This window comes from Epinephelus moara, chromosome 6 (genome assembly GCF_006386435.1).
Source record: "Epinephelus moara isolate mb chromosome 6, YSFRI_EMoa_1.0, whole genome shotgun sequence".
In the NCBI taxonomy this organism is placed as follows: Eukaryota; Metazoa; Chordata; class Actinopteri; order Perciformes; family Serranidae; genus Epinephelus; species Epinephelus moara.
The window spans coordinates 5745553-5766508 of record NC_065511.1 but is presented as its reverse complement, the minus strand read 5'-3'; the positions used below and the strand labels follow the sequence as shown (position 1 = coordinate 5766508).

Genomic DNA, 20956 nt, shown 5'->3' with positions numbered 1-20956 from the left:
TCAGATCAAAAACAAAATAGTTGAAGCCAAAATATGTGGAGATAAATAATATCTTTGCATTTGCATATAAAAAAAAAACTTATTAAAAAAAATTGTTTTTAGATTTGAATTAAAGGTGAAACTACTTAACACAAATTTCTTGTCGAGAAGTTTATGATGATGGGTTTGTCTTCACCAGCAGGTGTTTAGTACACTTTATATTGCAAACAGTTAATTGGAAAATTGGAACAGAATTAATGATGTGACTTTTATTTACTTTTATTGTGCAATCTATCAATTATCAAACCAAATCTGTGTCCTTTCTCTTCAAAAACAGGAGACAGAGAGAGAGAGAGAGAGAGAGAGAGAGAGAGAGAGAGAGAGAGAGAGAGAGAGAGAGTAAACCCGGTGATTAAAATGTTTGGCTGAAAAATGAAACAACCTCTGGTCCTAGATCAGGTCTCATTTCCATTTGGCTGTGAATACTCTGGGCAACGGTTCTTGGACAAGACATGAGGAAATGCAAACAAGCTAGTGCCAGACCCCAAAGACCTTCCAGGATGTATCACATTCAGGAAAGAGACAGATGTGGAAAGATAATTAATAAATAGGACCAGTTGCATTAATCATTAGATCATACTAACAACTAAGTACTGTAAAGGATCATTAAGCTCAATGCCCGAGCTGTCGAACAGATGTTGTCAGTTTAACAAATCCTGATGATTATCTGCTTCATGATGCATCTTACTTTTCTAAAATATCTTTCTTCTCTTTTTTTTGCCCATACTAGGCAACGGTACTGTAACTGCACAAATAGACGTGCATCGAAATCCAAACAGTGGCTGGCTTGAACGGAATTTCTTTGACTGCAGTAAGCCTCTTACTTTAGCTTACATCTATAAGTAAGTAAGTAAGTAAGTAAAGTTTATTTATATAGCACCTTCCACAGATATAAAATCACAAAGTGTTTCACAATAAAAGCAAAAACACAGATAATAATACAATGAAAATACAACAGACAGCAGACAGAGGCAAGTATTTAAAAAAAAAAAAAAAAAGGTCACAGATAAAAAAAACCCATAAGAAGCAATAAAAGGAGGTAAAAACATTTAATCAGTCAGCCAAAGGCCTGTCTGAATAAAAATGTTTTAAGTTGCTTCATAAAAATAGTACAGGAATCTGTGGATCTCAGAGAGAAGGGGAGAGCGTTCCAGAGTTTGGGAGCAACAGCTTGAAAAGCACGATCACCTCGGGTTTTAAAATGGGTCCTAGGGATGGTGAGTAAAATCTGGTCAGAGGACCTAAGAGTCAGATTGGGCGAATACGGGAGAAGGAGGTCGGCAATGTACTGTGGCATCTGACCATGTAAAGCTCTAAAAGTTAAAACCAAAATTTTAAAATTAATGCGGAATTTGATCGGTAGCCAGTGCAGAGAGGATAAAATTGGCGTAATATGTGATCTCTTGTTACTACTGGTTAAAAGCCAAGCAGCTGCATTTTTGACAAATTGGAGCCGGTTCAAAGTGGTTTGATTTAAACAGATAAAAAGAGCATTACAGTAATCTAAACGAGAGGAAATAAAAGCATGAATAATCATCTCCATCTCAACTCTGGTCACCACAGATCTTAATTTAGCAATATTCCTCAAATGGAAAAAACAAGAGCTAATAAGCTGACTGACATGACTGTCTAGGGACAAGGACTGGTCAAGAATGACACCTAGATTTCTGACGGTACGCTGAGCATGAGCACTTAAAGGCCCCAAAGAATGCGTAATGACAGGAATGGAGTGTTCTGGGGCAATTATAAGTGATTCTGTCTTTTTAAAATTTAACTGGAGGTAGTTGTCAGACATCCAGCTTTTAATAGCATCCAAACAATCATTTAAAATAGACAATTGGCTGGACTCATCAGTTTTAAAAGAGCAGTATAGCTGAATATCATCAGCATAAAAATTATAAAAGATTCCGCTGTACTGACTAATAATCTGTCCAAGAGGCAGCATATACAGGGAAAATAACATGGGACCCAGAACAGAACCTTGCGGGACACCACATGACAACGGCGCTGCGTCCAACATAAATTGGCCAGCAGCGACTGAAAAACTCCTATCAGTGAGATATGAGGAAAACCAGTCTAGAGCAGACCCAGAAATACCCACTAACTGGTTTAACCTGTTTAAAAGAATGCCATGGTCAACCGTATCAAAAGCAGAGCTAAGATCCAGAAGCACCAGTACAGAGCATTTCCCACCATCAGCTGCCATCAACCAGTACAGAGCATTTCCCACCATCAGCTGCCATCATAATGTCATTAGTAACTTTAAGCAGGGCTATTTCTGTAGAATGCAATTTACGGAAACCTGATTGACAGGAATCACACAAGCTGTGAGTTTCTAATACAGCTGTGAGCTGCTCTGCAACAACTTTTTCAAGCAGTTTGGACACAAAAGGCAGCTTGGAAATAGGCCTGTAATTAATCAGGAGGGTGGGATCTAAATTTGTTTTTTTCAGCAAAGGTTGAACTATGGCATGTTTAAAATGGCTCGGGACAGAGCCAGTTAAAAGAGAGAGATTAATAATATCTAAAATAGTGGAGCCAATTGAATTAAAAACACTTAAAAACAAGGATGAAGGAAGAATGTCGCAGGGGCCAGAAGAAGGCTTAATTTTGTGCACAAACTTAGTGATGTCCTGTAAGGAAACAGGAGAAAAGGAGCTCAGATTAGTGGAGCAGGGAACACTAAAGTTATGATGGTTTGAAGATGGGAGGATACACAGACTTTATTCACAAAATAGTTTAAAAAGTTATTGCAATTAGTATCAGAGAAGACAGGCACTTGTGGAGCAGTAGGAGAGACAATGGTGTCAATGGTCCTGAATAAAACTTTTGAATTTCCTTTGTTAGCAGAGATGAGGTTGGCAAAATAAGCAGTCCTAGTATCCCTTATCATATTGTTTAAACAGATTAAAAGCTCTTTAAGGTGCAGCTGATGGACCTCCAGCTTAATAGATTTCCATAAATGCTCTAGTTTTCTACATTTTCGCCTAAAGCTGCGGATTGATTCAGCTGTGGTCTCGTTTATGATGCGCCTAGAGGACATATGTTTTTGAGGCAGCAGCTCCACATTACAGGAAGCATTAAAAAGAATACACTTATGATGACTGAAAGAACTAAATCAAGTGTATGTCCAGCATTGTGTGTGGGCCCAGAAACATGTTGAGTAAAGTTAAAAAACTCAGTGATGCTAAGAAAATCAGATGCAGCCTTAGAGGTTGCATTATCAACGTGGAGGTTAAAATCACCAAGAATTAAAACTTTGTCCAACTTTATAACTGAAAATAAAAACTCAGTAAAATCAGAAAGGAAAGGACCAGCTGGGCCAGGAGGTCTATAAATTAAAATACAATAAAAAGGCTTCAACTGTCCAATTTTTGTCATGTTAAGTTCAAAAGAGGGGAAAGACTCACTGCTGACTAAGCGACAGTCAAAGCGATTTCTATGAATCACTGCAAGACCTCCACCACAGCCTGATGGCCTAGGCGTGGTGATGGAGCTGCAGTCTGCAGGACAGAGTTCATTAATGAATGAAAAATCCAAATTACGCTGCCAAGTTTCAGTGACAAACAGAAAGTCCATGTTCTCCCTAATAAATAAATCCTTAAGGAGAAAAGTTTTATTTGAAATGGAGCGGGCATTAAGGAGAGCCATAGCAACAGCTTTTGTTAGATCGCCCGAAACTCCCAAACTGCAAGTAAGTTTGTCTCTCTGCTGTTGTTTTTTAGATAAAGCCTAACATTAGTTATGAGAGCAACCCGTCCTCATTCCGAAGTCATCAAATATCGTCACTTGGTCATTGATTTGCGTGTCAGACAACAATGAGACATCCTTTTGTGGCGGTATGATATGGCAGTTAAAAGTTAAAAGTAACTTTAACCAGCCCAATTCTATGTTAAAAGCAACAGCATAGAAAAAAAGAAAAGATGTAAAAAAAAAAATAAAATAAAAAAAAAAACTATGTATAAACCCATCAACGTATTCTCATAGAATGGTTGGTTTGACATCCAACTAAAAATTGCATGCACAATTGTTAGTTTGATACCCTACAAAATAGCGCCCCAAGAGTGGCACATTACATACTATCTTAACTTATCTCTAACTTATTTTTCGTAGGATATCATAAGCACAGATTGTTGAAACAGCCTGAGACCCATACACATGTAATCATCACTCATGACCCACTGCAGGTGTGCGGCAGTGTATTTTTCTGAGACTCTGAACTCAGCCAGTATTTTCTTATTTTCTTCTTATTTTGCTGTGTTTGGGATGTTACTGGGCACAGCACATATGCAAGGTTGAGACTTAATATAAAGTAGCGATCAGACTGTAAGCAGCGCTCAACCAAGAGAAGGCTACAAAAAACAAATGCAGAGACAGTGCCTAAAAATGCAAATATAGCGAGGGGGTCGGTGGTGTGCTTCAGGGTGGGTTGTGGGTCCAGAAGAGTGCTGTTTGGTTTCTCCTCCTGAAATGTTTGGAACACAGATGTGACGTGACACGTCTGCTGCAGTGGACCACAGCAGAGCACATCCATTATAACCAACTGAGGCTGCTACTCTGACCATGGAAGCTATCTGTGCAGGCTTCATGCAGCGCTTCTCTTTTCTTCACCCTAAATGCAGCTCCAATTCTCCAACAGGTAAAGACTACACAGGACTAGTACAAGTTCATATAGCCTTTATGGTTCCAAATCCTACAAAACCAACACAGTGAAGCTGGCAGCAACCACATGCTACAAAGATAGAATCTGTGTCGCAGGTAAAAACCACGCTCCCCTCCGCCTTCGCAACGTGTCCTGACCATGCACCATGTATGTCGGTTGTTTCACAGATTATAGGCAAATCATGCTGGTTTTGCCCCTCCCCTAAAATTCCTCTCCTTCACGCCAAAATGGTGACAGAAAGTTGATACTGAAAAAAATAAATAAAAATCACTGAAAAATACAAAATAATGCAAAAAAATAACAAAATAAAATAAACATTTTTAATGCTCGTGTTTTGTATTTCAGAGGAACTTTTTTCAGTGCCAGTGTTTGCTTTTTCAACACCAAATTTTATTTTCTGTCACTACAGAAGCCAATGTTGCCATCAGCTGATGGGTGATAGAAACCAGATTGTAATTCAGTTAAGTGAAATGGCATAGAAGAGACAGTCATTGTTTTTACTAATGTCCATTGAAAAATTTGTCTTTGTTTGATAACTGAATAAATTGTCCTTTAATAGCCTTAAATTTGTGCAAGTTGTCATGGCCCATTGTTTTGCTGAACAATTTTTCTTTTAATTAATCTGTGAGGGTTGAATTAAGTTTACTTTTTCCTCAGTGTAATAACTTATGGAAGTTTATTCCAATAACAACATACCAAACTATAATGTTATGACAAGACAAGTTTCTCTTTGCAATGAGATACAGTGGTATGTCATAGTAAGAAAATGATGTTGTTATGACAGGAGTATCTTCCTAAAATGTTTATAGTGATATTATATTAAAAAGCTATATTTATATATGTCAGTCATGACATATGTATATACGTGTATATGTACATATATATATATATGTATATATATATATACATATATGTGTGTGTCTGTGTGTGTATACTATTCAGTATCTCCCTTTGTTATGTTAAACCAATGGGCAGTCTTAGAGGGCACACCACCGCATGCTGAGAGCACCTGGATGACTTGCTTTGTGCTCTGCTGCATGGAGAGGAAATCAATAATACTAAAATAAATGTTTAAAAATGACTCAAATCAGGTAGTATCATTTGTTTTTGCTGAGGCACAAAATCCATTGTTTTTAATTTGTTGGAGAAGAATGGGCTTGGTTTTGTGTTTGAGGAGAGTCTGCAGAGAGGCGCGGATGTGGCATAGCTTTAATTAGGTTTGTTTCACAGAGATACTCAGCTTCTCCTTCACTCTATCTTTTTAATTAAAGATGCTCCGGCCTCCGTCTGCAGCCAGCCTCGCGGCGGGAGACACAAGGGAGTGTGCGTGTTTGTGTTTGTATGTGTGTTTGTGTATTCAGGGTGGCAGGGGAGTGGGTGACCCTGTCCTAAAACTGACAAATGTTTTCAGTGGTTATCTGATCAAGTCAAAGCCATATTTAAATACATCATGTATATTGAATACAGTTAGTTAAGTGATATGAATGTACTTTACAAAGTTTTTTGTAAATAAATTTTAGAATAGCAGAATAATTACATTATAATTCCATTCTTTTATATATCCTCAGTAGTTTTGACAAGCAACAGTTTTAAATTTACCTTTGAAGGATTTATACATGTGTACAGGCTTTTACCACCTGCTTTTATCATATTTATAAATGTGCAGGGGGGAAAAGGTTTTAATCATTTTATTACAGTATAAAATTGTTTTAAGTTTATAAATATCCTCAGTTTCAAGTTTATTGTTTAATATATTTCAATATCACTAGTTATAAATACACTTAATGCATTTTTTACACTAAAAATAGCTGCAAGCTTTTGTAATTTTTTTCTTAAAGGGTCCCCCTACAGACAAAAACGGTATTGTCTGTTACAACCGTCGCAAAAATCTTTATGCGCGTGCATTTGTTGACTAGCCAACGATACCGGTGAACTTCCTGAAGCTGGCCGTGTAATGCATGATAATCATGTCTTCAGAACAGGTAAAGTAGCCTTATAGCATTTTGTACATACATGATGAGGCTGATTGCTTTATTTATTTATTCATTTTCAGAATTCAGAAATGAGTTGCTCTCTGCATGTCAGGGCTGACCTCCTCACAGCGTGCGAGCGCGCGCGCACACACACACACACACACACACACACACACACACAAACTCAAACTCAACAGAGTGAAGTCAGACAACAGCAGTGGGGCCGTGGTGCAGATCAAGGGAATATAACTTTAAGATCACTCTAGTTGACGACAACTACGCTTGTTACTGTAAGTAAGTGCGATAAAACCTCTGCCAGCTAAGCCAGTACTTTATCAGTACAAATCAGCATGTATCAATCTGCTCTGTCCACAGTCTCTCATTCACCGCTATTATGACTTACGGTTGCAGTTGACACAAGCACATCACGCTTGCGGTGCTAACAGCAAACTGTTAAAGACAAACTAGCTGTCTGTATGTAGTGTGGGAACTATTTAGGAACCTTTTATTGGGGGGCAATTCTTCACACCTTGAGGTCATGACTTCACAGTTCTTAAAGGAAACGTCCTGTTAACATTAACACTTATCAGGGGGGGCAATCTCCTTTTTCAAAAGTAGCGGGTGGGTTCAACCTGGGTTCAAAGCTTTGGTTTGGTATAAAGGTCTGAAGGTTGTCAGAGAACACTGACCCTTCTCTCCATGCTGCATGTATTAAAGAAACTTGATTTCTCACACCGAGTCCAGCACTTCTTCAGAGAGGAGAATTTCCCTCACAGTAGGCTAACACTTGGTCTTAAAATGTACCTGAGGTAGCCGACCTGCAGACAGAAGCCCCTTTTACACTGCCAGATTTTCCGCGAGGCCGTTTTGCCGGCAAACTGCGAGCGTTTAGACACAGAGCCCGATTGGCGAGTTGATCCGAGGTGCCCAATTTTCCGCCTCATAGGGTAGTCATATTGGTGGAACCCTTTTAGTTTAAACAGGCTGAGGCGGCCTTCCGCAACAGGAGGGACTGTTGAAGACTTGTGGGAGGAGCTGTTGAAGATAACACACGTGCGAGCCACTGGAGGTGGATAAACAGGAAACAGCTGATAGCAGGAATTAGCGAGCAGCTAGTAGCAAGAGGGAAACACAAACCTGACAGACACTGTAAAGATGAGCAACTGTGCAGCCTCCTTGCCCTCGCAAATGAAGAGGCCATTAACCGTCAGATGACGGGGGCGGTGAAGAACGGGCCGACTTACAAGAGAATTGCCGAAGGACTGGCCAGCCGCGGCTTTCCTCCCACGTCACTGTTTACGTCACATGCTGAGCTACACGTTTTGTTACTTGCTCACGCCCCCCATTTCCCCGAAAAAGGCGCTTTCTGTATAAACAAATTAGGCGGCATTTTGCCACACTCTCCAATTTTGTTTTTATACTGCCAATGCTGAAAAAAGACTGATTGGGCTTTCCTGCAAATTTGCACAATTCCTATCTAAAAAGGGCCAGTGAGTCTCCTCAGTAGACGGTAACAGCAGTAACAGTGCCAGGTCACCATCGGTCCGGCATCCCTCCTCCTCTTTCAGCTCTCACCAGCGAGTGAAAGCCAGGCCAATATTAATCCTTGTTCGAGCTCTTGTTTTATCGCTCTCCCGTTTTCTTTTCTTTGTCTCCTCGGACAACACCTACACCTTCTTCCTTTTCTTTGTCGCGTCAGCCATGACAACCACGTCTAACTTCATTCACCTCGGTTCGGCTCAGCGACTCTTAAGAGAGGAGGGGGATATCATGAGGAGGGGGATATGCCGTATGCCGTAAAGCAGACAAATTTTGTAGTCCTTTTTGTGTCTGGGTTCCTATCCGAACCCCAAAACTGCGTAGTGCCAGTGCAAGTGAAACAGACGCTGTCAAGCAATGACGGAGGTGTCATCCAACCTATTGTGAGTTGATGTACCATCACAATGATCTTGGATATATATTTTGAGGGCTCAAAACTCCAATGTGTTGCTTTAACTTAAGGTCTATGAGGACGTATGAGCCCTGTTTTCAACAAACACTTTCGGTACAGTATCTTTGAAACCAAAAGTAACCCTTTGGATATGATACCTAGACCACTGAGCATTTCCACCACAAACAGTACTCTTACAAGTGGGCTGGGTTGTTGTTACTCACTGCTCCATCCAGCACTTTTTTTTATTTCCTCTTCACCGGTGGCACAGATGGAATTCTTCACCTCATTTATCTTCCACAGAACAAGGTAACACACTGACAATGTCAGAACAAAATAGAAAAGGCTGTAGTGAGAGTCTCTCTTGATTTCAAATGTATGGGTTTGTGCTTTTAGTCCTTCTCAGGCAAGCACAGGGATTTAGTGTGGCCGGAGTCCACAGTCATGACACTCTGCACTGCTTTTTATTCTCTGAGTGAGGATTAGAATATATGCTGTCCATATAATCCGGTCCAAATTAATATGTATTTTTAAATGATTGAAGATCCACTTATTGCTGTGTATGACATCCAAGAGAGACAATAAAAACTAAAGGGATGGTCAAAATTGTCATATTGAAATATAAGGAGTGCTGACGGATTCACATTGTCAATTTATGCATTGAGTAACATTACAAGTAAACATGCCACCTTAAAAGTTGCTGGCAAGGACCAGTGAATTAAGTTTTTTTTTTCTCCAGTCTACAGCTGCTGTAAGAGGAAGCACAACATCCTTTCATTTTATAGTTATAGTTTACTAACATATGTAAGACTTGCCATGATATGAACAGTGGTTACATAAGCCTCAAAACCAGCCACAACTCATCCCTGAGCAAGAGTGACCGTTCACAGCCCCCTCTTTAAGTACCAGATCTGTGTGCTAGGTACCCCAGCAGAGGGGTGACCAAAATGGGAATGGTAAGGAACGGTTCCATTGGTACCATCCACAAATTTTTACAGTGGAAATGGAAAAAAGTGAACCGATCTGAAGTGAACAGTACCAGACTGCTTGGTGGAAACAAGGCTTTAGGGGGATGTTGTATTAATGGAAAAAAACGGGCCATTTGAAATGTAGGAACATGTAATGTAGTTACAGAACATGATTGCGTATATGTTTAGTGGTTAAACTTCCTATAGGTGACATAGAGGGCAAACACACAAACACACACAAATACATACATACATGCATACATACATACATATTGACATTTTAAAAATAGAGAGAAAAAGAGAAAAAAAGAGAAAAGTAATCCAAAGATTTGATGCTAATGGTCAGTCTCTAGTAGGGGTACCACCTCTAGCTCTGGTAAAGTAGTTCATCTTAATCTATTCATCAGTGAGTGATCATCACAGTGAGAAAATACTAGAGCGTTGATAAAAAGAAAACACGAGAATGAGAAAAATACATAATTGACTATTTTATCTGTTGATTGCACTGTAGCAGACAACCTTTTTATCCATCAATCAATTTCAATTATTTAGCTTACTGTGATAAAATGTGTTTCCTCTGGGAGTCAATACACAGATTGCACACACAGTGCATCACCAACACATGTACTGTATGTAATCTTATTGGGCAATGTGCTCATGTGTCAAATTAGGTACGTCACTGGGCCTGTGTTGATATGATTAATTGGGATTAAAGCATGTGAATAGCAGCTGGAGAGCCACACTGGTTGAATCAAACCATGCCATTAAAAATTCCTTTGAACATCATCTCTTTTGAAGCTGTAATTCATAAATGACAGATATTGCTAAATCTTTGCAGGTCAGTGTTGGCCTCAAACAAACCAGAATAAACAAATTGCAGGAATTATTGCATAATTTCAAGGACTGGAGCAGAAGAGGCTTTGGAGCTGGCTAACAATCAGATTTGGGTCAGTGCACCATAATCCAAAGTGTTAGTTATATACTCTTCTGCCATTGCACCACAGTGTTAAACCAAAGTCTCCGAAATTACAAATAAAAGCAGTGGGTCTCAGCTCTGGAGTATTTTGTGAAATGTGCAGAGAATGAAAAGTATTTTTATGATGTGGCTACTTCTGCTACAGAAAAAGATTCAAATCCCTCCATGCACCATTTCCAGCTCCACAGATGGAAGATGAGAGCTCTCATAATGTCCAGAAAGAATCACAGGTATTGCTGACTGTTCCAGTGAGAGGTGCTTTTCGTTAATGTGCCCAGCCACGGTTTATGATAATTACAGTCTTTCACAGCTGACAGAAGGTGAGAGGTCATAAGCTGCTAATGGGCTCACAATAGCGTCTTTGTGCTCCACATGCTAGATAACACTTGTTCCACTGGTTAACATGGCAGCAAATAGAGACAGGGCGAAAATGCTCACATTATATAAAGAGGAAATAAATTATAATTTAAAGGGGCTGAGGAGGAATTTACTGTCACCATGGTGAAACAGGCCTTTGACAAAGAGAGAGCAAAAATGTACGTCTATGTCTAACCCTGAGGTATGTGCATGTATGTGTACACTGAAGGTTGGGTGCAGAGCACAATGTAGAGGCAAAGTGTAGTGTTAGTTTACACCAATAGGTGGTAGATACAGTAACAAGAAAATTTAATAAGCAAAAACCATAGACTGTATGAAATAATGGCTGTAGTCACTGTGATGTCACCTGTGTTTTTGTGGACTTCTGTTTTGAAGCCATGCATTTGGCAATTTGGCTGTCACCATCTTGGATTTTTAGAGCCAGAAGTGATCGTATTTTTATGATATTTTGCGGTGGAGCTAACCTTAATGCTTGCTCAATGGCGTAAGGAAGTTATGCAGTGCACACTATTATGATGGGCCCTAGTGCACGCTGTCGTGCATGTATTGTCTCAACACAAATAGAGACTTGACATTGGACAACATCTACATACATATTACCCATCAGTCATTGAATATCTGACCAAAAAAACAAACAGAAAACTGAGAAATGAATCATTTAATTGAATAGTTTTTATAGGTCATTAAAGGTCATAAAGATTGTATAGCTTATGTAGATAAAGCATATCATTTTGTTTGGAAAAAAAAAAGAAACCATGAGGCAGATGGGCTTTTTGAGGAGACATATAGCAAATGGCACCGTTTTTAAATCAGGAGTATTCTGTTTTTATCATTCCTCTTTCAAGACAGGTATATTTCTAAGGTGGCAGTCTGAATCACTTGCAAGGACCCACTCTCTATGGGCCTCTTCACCTTAGTGGCCCCAGTGCAATCACATTGCCTGCGCAGTCTATATTTATGCCTCTGCAGTTGCTGCTAGCTTGGTTAGCACTGTGCATTTACAGCTATGATTAACTGTGATAATGCTAATGCTATTTTTTCCCACCAAGAAACAGTCTTAAAACCATTAAAGCAAAATGAACTTCCTCTCATTCTGAACATTCAGCTCCTGATGGTGTGTTCACACCAAACACAAAGCGAATCTTTGCGTCACAATACTTGCGTGCATACAGCCTCTGGAAGGGTTTTGGAGTATTTTGCAGCTTGCAAATATTCACATTTAACTGCTGTGCTAATGGTGCCAGCCAATGAACTGGTAGGAGCAGGTAACTGCCAACTTGGACCAATAGCTAGATGTAAACACGGAGGCTCTGTGCTCTGAAACAGAGTGAACCAAGACAGCAACACTCTTTAATTATCATACCGTCACAGCAGCTCACTAAAGACCAACTTAAATTACTCAGAGCATTTTGCTAAAAAGCAACTCTGCAAAATAGCTTACACAAGTCACAGATTCATATTCGCGGAATTTAGCATGTAGGCTAAATGTGGCTTTGTACACTAATCTCCAAGTCCTCAACTTCTTTGTTCTGTTAATGTATAGTACTGACATTGAGTGGTAGAGCTCAAGGTGCCCACAGACGGCAACATTACTTGTCCTTTATCAGACATCGTCAGGAAAATATCAACTAATTTCTGACTCAATAGTACAAATTTGGCGTTTTAGCATCATTCACATCACCTGACACAAATTCTCATCTATTCGGGCTGTGGCATTGACTTTGTACGTAATCTTGCCATGCAAATGCTCGCTTTGTGTTTGGTGTGGACTAACCATTTGAGGGTCTTTTAGTACAACCAAATGAACAAGGCTTTTTTAGGGGACCAAAACATTACAGTTAACTTAAATGAACTGAAAACAGTGAAATATTGACAGCTATGGCTATGCCTATACTTTGTGTATATGCCATAGTTATGTTACTTATCCCAGGGTTCCCACTGTCATGGAAAACCTGGAAAAGACAGATATACGACAATTCGTCTTTTTAACTGGCTCAATGGGATGTTCAGTGTGACAGCATTCTTGTAAAATATTAAACAAGTGAACTGTGTCAATGACAGAATCAGAAACGTGCAACAACATTTTTGCCCACACTGGATATCAAGCAAAAGCCAGCAACTGTGTCTCTGAGAGTATCTGTTAGCTGTATATTCACCACTTCCAGGCAGAACTGAGAGGATAATGTTAAGTCACAGCCTTACAGTGGAAAGTCTCTCCTCCTTAGTGCCACTGCATTGAGCTGCATCATGTCCACAGCTGACTGTACCAAGGAGTAGCATGAAGGTTAAGAGCTCTTACTCCACAGCAAAATTTGGGGACCAAAATGTCAGCAGAGGTACACTGCACAGCACACTGACTAGCCAAAAAAACCCAACTCCAAACTACTCGACTTAAAGCAGTCTCAGTCTAGGGGTCTCCAACTGATTATTTGAATCTCCAACTTGAAGGGGGCACCCCATGTGGTAACCCTGCTAACCAACATTGTCGCCACAGTAGCCACTTGTTAAAGGATGGCATACAGGCATCCACCTTTCACTCAGAGCAGCCTTAATTATGCATAAAAGCCTAAATAACATTCAGTTAGGTAAGTTATATAAAAATTCACCCCCATACAGTTGTCATGAATGGGGAAATGAATTATGGAGATCAAAACTGTTTTTTGTACCAGGCTGTAAACTTGTTTATTTCTGCTGTAAAGTTGGTCCTTCCACCCTCTGGACTTGTAGACAACTAAAGACCAAAAAGACTAAAGACAGTTAAAGACCACATGCCTCTGATAGAAAGCCCTCGAGTTTTACTCATCCCAATGAAATATTCGAGCGACGATTACGATTATTGTAACTGCTGTCGTATTCTGTCTGCTTATCTGTCTGTGCAGATAAAAATGCTTGTCTGTCTGAAGGTTAGCGTTAGGGACATAGTAAGTGGCTTGCGTCACATTCTGTAAGCCCCTGCTCCACAGCTGATTGAACTCTGACCTCTTTCTTTCTGTCAAAGTATTAACAATGTATTGGTTAGCAATATGTTTGCATTGTGTTGATTTAATAGGCTTCTTTCAACATTATTATTTTCCATAATTCAACCTAGTCCATTGTGCACAATTACAGGTTGAATGAGGGCAGAATGTTTTCCACCTATCCATTGAAGCTGATATTTGGTATTAGATATTATATTATATTATATTATATTATATTAGGCCTATATTATATTATAGTAGGCTATATTATAAACAATGCACCGCATTTACTTTGGCCCACAGATGAGTCAGGGGAAGTCAGGGAAGAGGAGGAAGATGATTCACAGCAAGGGGAAGCAGGTTGATTATACAGTAACTTCAACCTATTGTAGGTCAGTCTCATATTTTAAGTCTAAATTTTGCCATTATAATTCCCTTAAAAGTTGCCTGAAGCCACCATTTAAGGGGTTGTTTTTCAAAATTTTCTCCTGGGGGACCATGCCCCCGGACCCCTGGAGTTAGACCGGGCCCTGGATGTCTACAATGTCTGGCACCGTCCCTGACTTACACCCAGGCAACCATGTTGCTTTGTTCCATTACTGAATAAGAGACTTCTGCTGGGCAGTCACTGTGTTTGTATTGTTGTGATAGAGAGCGGGGGTCATAAGCACAAGACTTGCAGTGTGGATGTCTTTATTAGATTTTTGTTACTGAAAAGATTACAGAGCCTCAGTAATCTCCGATCAGAAACTTATAGAAGAAAACCCAAACAACCCAAGTTGACCTATCACAAATCTCTGACACACAACTTTGACAATGAAAATAAAAAGTCTATGTAATTTCCTATAGCAGCAGCTCCAAATTGGATGTGATGGGGTTTTAATCTGTAATACAAATTAATGGTCAATGGCTCATTGATTCACAATTTGTACTTTCACTCTAAAGTAACAAAAGACAAACAACAATCACTTCTATTGTGTGCTAGCAGAGGGAATTTCAGTAATTAATTTGAGTAAGGAGGTTTTATTTTTCACCCACTCTTCTCAAAGCAGGACTCGAGTTTACTTCACAACAGCTGAGGTCGTGAGTAATAAATAACCCTGAAGTAAACATACTTGAAAGTGAAAGAGATAAAGCCCCCCTTTGAAAAGGTGACACCTGTCTTTCTTCCTCCAGACTCTGATATTGGCAGTATCAGTGAGCGCAGTCCCTCTGCACACGGTATTGAAAGTGCCTACAAATCTACCTGTGCGGATTTAAAAACACTGGTGTGCTCAGCACCACTGAAGCAGTTACCATGGCGATGGGAAGAAAGGAAAACACTGCTCCTACCTTGGATTGTTAGACATTGCAATGAATGCATAGGGGAATTGAACTGTAACGTACACATATTATACACATCACCTGCACACTGCTGTCCCGTGCATGTGTTGGTGCTGTCAACAGTAGCTCAGCTACCATTTCATATGTTTCAGTGAATATTAGGTCCAGTATGTGTGTCTATTTTAAAAGCCAGCACATGAGCTTATGGAGGTATGTGGACATTTCACTTAAATCACCTTCAGCGACACGCCCGTACAAACAAATACTGGTGTGTTTTAGTGTTTGTACTGCATGTCTTGACATTGCAGCCACACTGGTATTGATCTGTATGTGGACAGTGCTTTCTGCTCTTTCATCAAGATTACATCAGTATCCTTGCAGTCTTGCAGCAGCTGAGGTATAATGTACTGTAGCAGCACATGTCCTACAGTAGATATAACATAGTATGAACTGAGCTGTGTCAGCGATGATAAAATAGGTGGTTGCAGCGTGGTTAAAGTGAGGCTCCAATGTAGCTGATAATCTGAACTGATATCCTGATTTTATTTTAGGGCAGAAAGCAGCAATGGGAAAGAATTACATTCTTACAAATTACAAATGATCAGACCAAGATGGAGACCTCATGATGATCACCAGTGGAACTAATAACTATTGAGCAATGGTCTTGACGGGGTAAAAAATGTTAATGAATTACATGTGAAACACAATTTAATGTGATAAATCTATATGGTTCTCATGAAAAGTTTTTATATTTTAAACAGGATTTTTCTTTAACCTGTCAAACACATTTATTGCACACTAATTCTGGTTTTAAATAACAAAAACAATAAATTCACACGTGCACATGCCTTTCAAATGTCTCGCACCACAATTTCACAGCATCAGCAGCAGCAAATTACCAACTGCTCAAAAAAAATCAAGGGAACACTTAATGATCACAGTATAACACCAAGTCACTTAAACTTCAGGGATATCAATCTGTCCATTTAGGAAGCACAAGTGATTGTGAATCAGTTTCACCTGCTTTGGTCCAAATGAAAGTAACAACAGGTGCAATGGAGAGGCAAGACAACCCCCCAAAAGGGAATGGTTAAACATGTGGTGGTCACAGGCAGTTGCTCTCTCCTTATCCTTCCTGACTGATTCTTCTCTAGTTTTGTGTTCTGCTAGTGTCCTTGTTATCACTGGTAGCATGAGGTGGTACTTGTAGCTCAGTTAGGTTGCACAGGTAGTCCAGCTCCTCCAGGATGGCACATCCATATGTGCAGTTGCAAGAAGGTTTGCTGTGTCTCCCACCACAGTCTCAAGAGCATGTAGGAGATACCAGGAGACCAGCAGTTACATGAGGAGAGCTGGTTCTGACCAAACGGTCTGAAAGAGACTCCATAAGGGTGTCATGAAGGCCCAACGTCCTCTAGTGGGACCTGTGCTCACAGTCCAGCACTGTGCAGCATGATTGGCCAGAGAACACCAGAATTGGCAGGTTCGCCATAGGCACTCTGTTCTCTTCACAGATGAGAGCAGGTTCACACTGAGCACATGTGACAGGCATAAAAGAGTCTGGAGATACGGTGGTGAATGTTATGATGCCTGTAACCTGTGACCGGTTTGGCAGTTGGTCAGTGAAATCCTCAGAGTGATTGTCAGACCTGACCCTGGTGTAGTGGGCCCGGCCTCTTGTTGGTCAGAGTGTGTAGGCATTTCCTGGGTGACAGAGGCAATGATGCCATTGACTGGCCCTCTCCTTCCCCTGACCTAAATCCAACTGAACACCTTTGGGATGTAATGTATCGGCATATCTAATGCTGCCAAGTACTGCCACAGTCTGTCCAGAAGCGCACTGATGCCCTGATCCAGGTCTTGGAGGAGATCCCCCATGACACCATCCATCGACTCACCAGGAGCATGCCCAGATGTTGTCAGGAGTGCATACAGGCACAAGGGGCCATACACACTACTGAGTCACATCATGAGCTGCTGTGATAAAATTCACACAAGTTGGATCAGCCTGTTTAAGTTTTTTTATTCGCGTTTTTTTCCGCGCCACCCTTTCTGTTTTTTACTGGCTTTATCCATGTTTTCTGTCTTTCTCCTTTCTCAGTAGCAAGCACTAACACTCAAACTAGCCCGGTCTGCCATGTTTCGATGCTTACAGGAGGAGATACGAGGGACCTCTTCCAATACGAAAGAGGTCATTACTCATAAGATTGACACATACGTTCCCTCTGAACATCTCACAGCAACATGGGAGGCACGCACATTGCAGTACTGACAGCTAGCAACTAGCTTGACATTCAGTAGTCTTTGTTTGTTTTGGGTTTTTTTTCTTTCTTTGACCACCGGGCCGGCCCCACTAGCCCGCACCGGCCCACTTGGTGACAGGCCCATCAGGATTCGTGCTGAACGTCCCGATGGCCAATCTGCCATTGACGTGGCCTACACCATTGTGAGCATATTTACTTTGGCTGTGGTGTGTCTGTGTCACTCTGCAGTTACACCTCCAAACCATTAGTCGGTGGTGGTGTTTCTGTGAAGTGCTGTTGTGTTTAGTTAATTTAAAACACACTAAACATGGCTTACTAGCGACAGTTTCAATTACAAATCAGCTTCATTATAACTCGCAAGATTCACAGACAAAGCACTTGCCTTTTGCAATTATTATTAGCACAAGCCTATGCCATTTAACATTGTATAAATTAGCCTAGCGACTAGAGATTCCTCAGAGATTTCCTCCAATCATATGAAGCCAGGATTAATCACACATAAGATCTAAAATGTTATTTTAGGGGGCTTAATGTCTTCACAATTAATTGCTTTTTTATGTCAAATAAAAGTAAATAAAAGCTTTGTTTCCAATGAGGGAAAGGTTTTCAACTTACAAAAATAGACAGGAGGTCTACATCGCCACGGTGTGTAGTTACATTTCAGGGTAGGTGCACGTCAGGCTACAGCGTCAGTTATGAGGTGGATTTGACGCAGCAGTATAAATCCCGCTTTAAAGCCCTGAAGGCAAACTTGTCCTTACAGCCATAAAACAGATCAACAGCAAAATCATTTTACATGAGCATAAAATTCAGTTCAATAAAATCTGTCAAGGTTCATGGACAAAACAACTGTTTTTCCACACTGCTGATTTATTCCCAAGTGAATACCACTAGTCTTATTGTCTATTCTTGGCTGCATGCTGTTATTTGACGGTAACATCGAATTTCAAAATAAAGGCATGACCTGAAGATGATGTTATGGATCGATGTTTTCACTTTGTTTCGTTAATAATAGATCATGGATCATTGAATCAGTAGCAGTTATGGCCTTTGGTTTTGATGTGTCAACAAGGGGTTCACAGTTATATTGACATGTCATCAGTATCGGCCAATATTGGCTTTAAAATGAAATATCAGAATCTGCCAACATGCTTTTTCTTAATTTGCACAATGAATAAATATAACATACATTGAAAAGCATTATATTTCATGTCTCCATCTTATGGTGAGCCATCACAATAAGAGTATGCATTCATAATATGATTCTAATTCCACCAAAGAAGAGACTTGATGATCACTAAAATCAGGTGGGGAAAAAGTGGATATATTGATATTGATATTGGTTATCAGATAAATGAGTTGTAACATATCAGCATATGGGATATTGGCAAAAATTCCAATATCGTGCATCCCTAGTGCTAACCCACGATTACAGAGGCCCCATCTGGCCACCCCTATGAAAAATTGATGGGGCCAGCACTGGATATAGGGGCATTTGGTAGTTTATTTAAAATAGAATTTTACATGTAATAACACCATCTTGTGATTTTTGTAAGGGCCAAATCTTTGAAGCATAATGTGAAACAGTATTTTACAAGTAATAACATCACATTAGCAAGTAACATATTTACATGTGCTTTTTGCAAAGGACATACATCTCCATATGACATGTGAAATTGCATTTACATTTTCACATTGGTTGTTGGATATTTAATATGTGATACTGTACATGAGTTTCATCGTGTATGAAAAAAGAAAGTACTTACATAAGAATATTTGGGATTAGTAATAGATTCTAGGAAAAAAAATAAACAGAAGGGGGCATAAAGACTTTATGTTCTACCTTTGTTCTACCTTTTTTTGCTCTGATCTATCTTTCCTCACAATACTGTGCTGTGAAATCATTATCCTCAACATCTGTCTACTATCACTATTACAGGAGAAATTTATGATATACTGCAAAAACACCCTGTTTATTTGGCCCTGCCACTACTGAAAAGAACAAACTGTTTGTTTTCCTCCCCTTATGCAAACATCTCACAGCCTGCATACTGTTAAAACTCCAGCCAGTGAAATGTGTCAAAGCTGTTAGCAATCTTTAATGTTTTTTTTTTTTGTTTGTTTGTTTCAGTCATAGCACAGTTATATTATAAACAACACCTGCCTGACGATATAGTTTTGGATTTATTTGTCTGAGAGAGTCAGGGGAGTCGTAGAAAAGAGGGACGTGCTGCGAGAATGAGCATCTAAGGCTAACAAAGACAGATGGTGCATGGAGCAGGGGTAGAGAGGGGAGGAAGCAGGAGGAGATGAAAACAGGGAGTGAAGCATGGAGGAGACAGAGGAGAAGGACATGGTGGAGGAGATGCTCAGTAGGCGGGAGAGAGGAAAAAAGAGGTATAAAAGAAGACATTAGTAATCTCCCCAGCTGTTTGCGTGAACAGAGGAGATGTGCCGGCTCTTGCTCTCTCTTTTTGTGTCCGTCTATCAGCATCTCTTATCTTATTGACAAAGCGTGTGGTGTCCTGAAAGCTGGGCCTGGGCCCAAAGCCAGCCTGCTGAGCCTGAGAGCAGCACAGAGTCATTGATATGGGGGATTATCTCTTATTGTGGTCATGCCTCACTTTGCACCCAGCCTACCTCACATCACAGGACGGGGACCGCTGGCAAACACACACACATAAACACAGCGGCTTTACTAGTCGAGCCAGTGTGTGTTTGGGCTCGCATGGCTCAGAAGCCTATCTCAAACATCAGACACCCTCTCAGATAGGCCTTATCAGTAGGTAAAAGATGCCAAGTGCTGTAGAGACTCATCCCTCTTCCACTATTTCACCTGACAGGAAGAGCCATATGTGATGTTCAAGAAGTCTGACAAGCCACTGTATGGGAACGACCGCTTTGAGGGCTACTGCATAGACCTGCTGAGAGAGCTGGCCAACATCCTGGGGTTCACTTACGAGGTCCGCCTGGTGGAGGATGGGAAATACGGGGCACAGGATGAGAACACGGGCCAGTGGAATGGCATGGTCAAGGAGCTAATGGACCACGTGAGTCTCTAAATATCATTATTTAAGCCAATGAATGAATGTGAAACAGATGTAACCTTACACCTATTCTTACAAGATCATTGCATGTTATATAACGGGTCTCTTTTTAAAGTGTAAGCCAATGGTTCTTTTACTCACAAAGACATTGTACACACAGCCCACTCTAATTCTCAGGACGTCAAATACAGACACTTTGTCACTTTGACACTTAGCCTACTACGTTGTTATAAATCCATTCTTTTCATTCGTTGTACACATGGTATAATGGCATCTGACTGGAGAATTAGCACTACCTATTGCTTATCTCAGTGAGCCAACAGCAGTGGATGGAAAAGCACATAAATTTACATTTTCTTTTGCTGATTTTCTGAAAATTTGAAATTAATAAATTAGAAATTAAGGGTGCCCTGTAGCCTGATTCCAGACCATAGACCC

General features: G+C 40.2%; 1 protein-coding gene across 1 annotated transcript in view; it reads left to right on the top strand.

Moving 5' to 3' along the window:
* Window positions 1-20956, top strand: part of grik2 (glutamate receptor, ionotropic, kainate 2) — a 426471-nt gene that overhangs the window by 286987 nt on the left and 118528 nt on the right. Inside the window, exon 11 of the mRNA XM_050045772.1 lies at window positions 20315-20521. Within this exon, the coding sequence (XP_049901729.1) occupies window positions 20315-20521 (207 nt within the window). The remainder of the gene's footprint in view (window positions 1-20314; window positions 20522-20956) is intronic.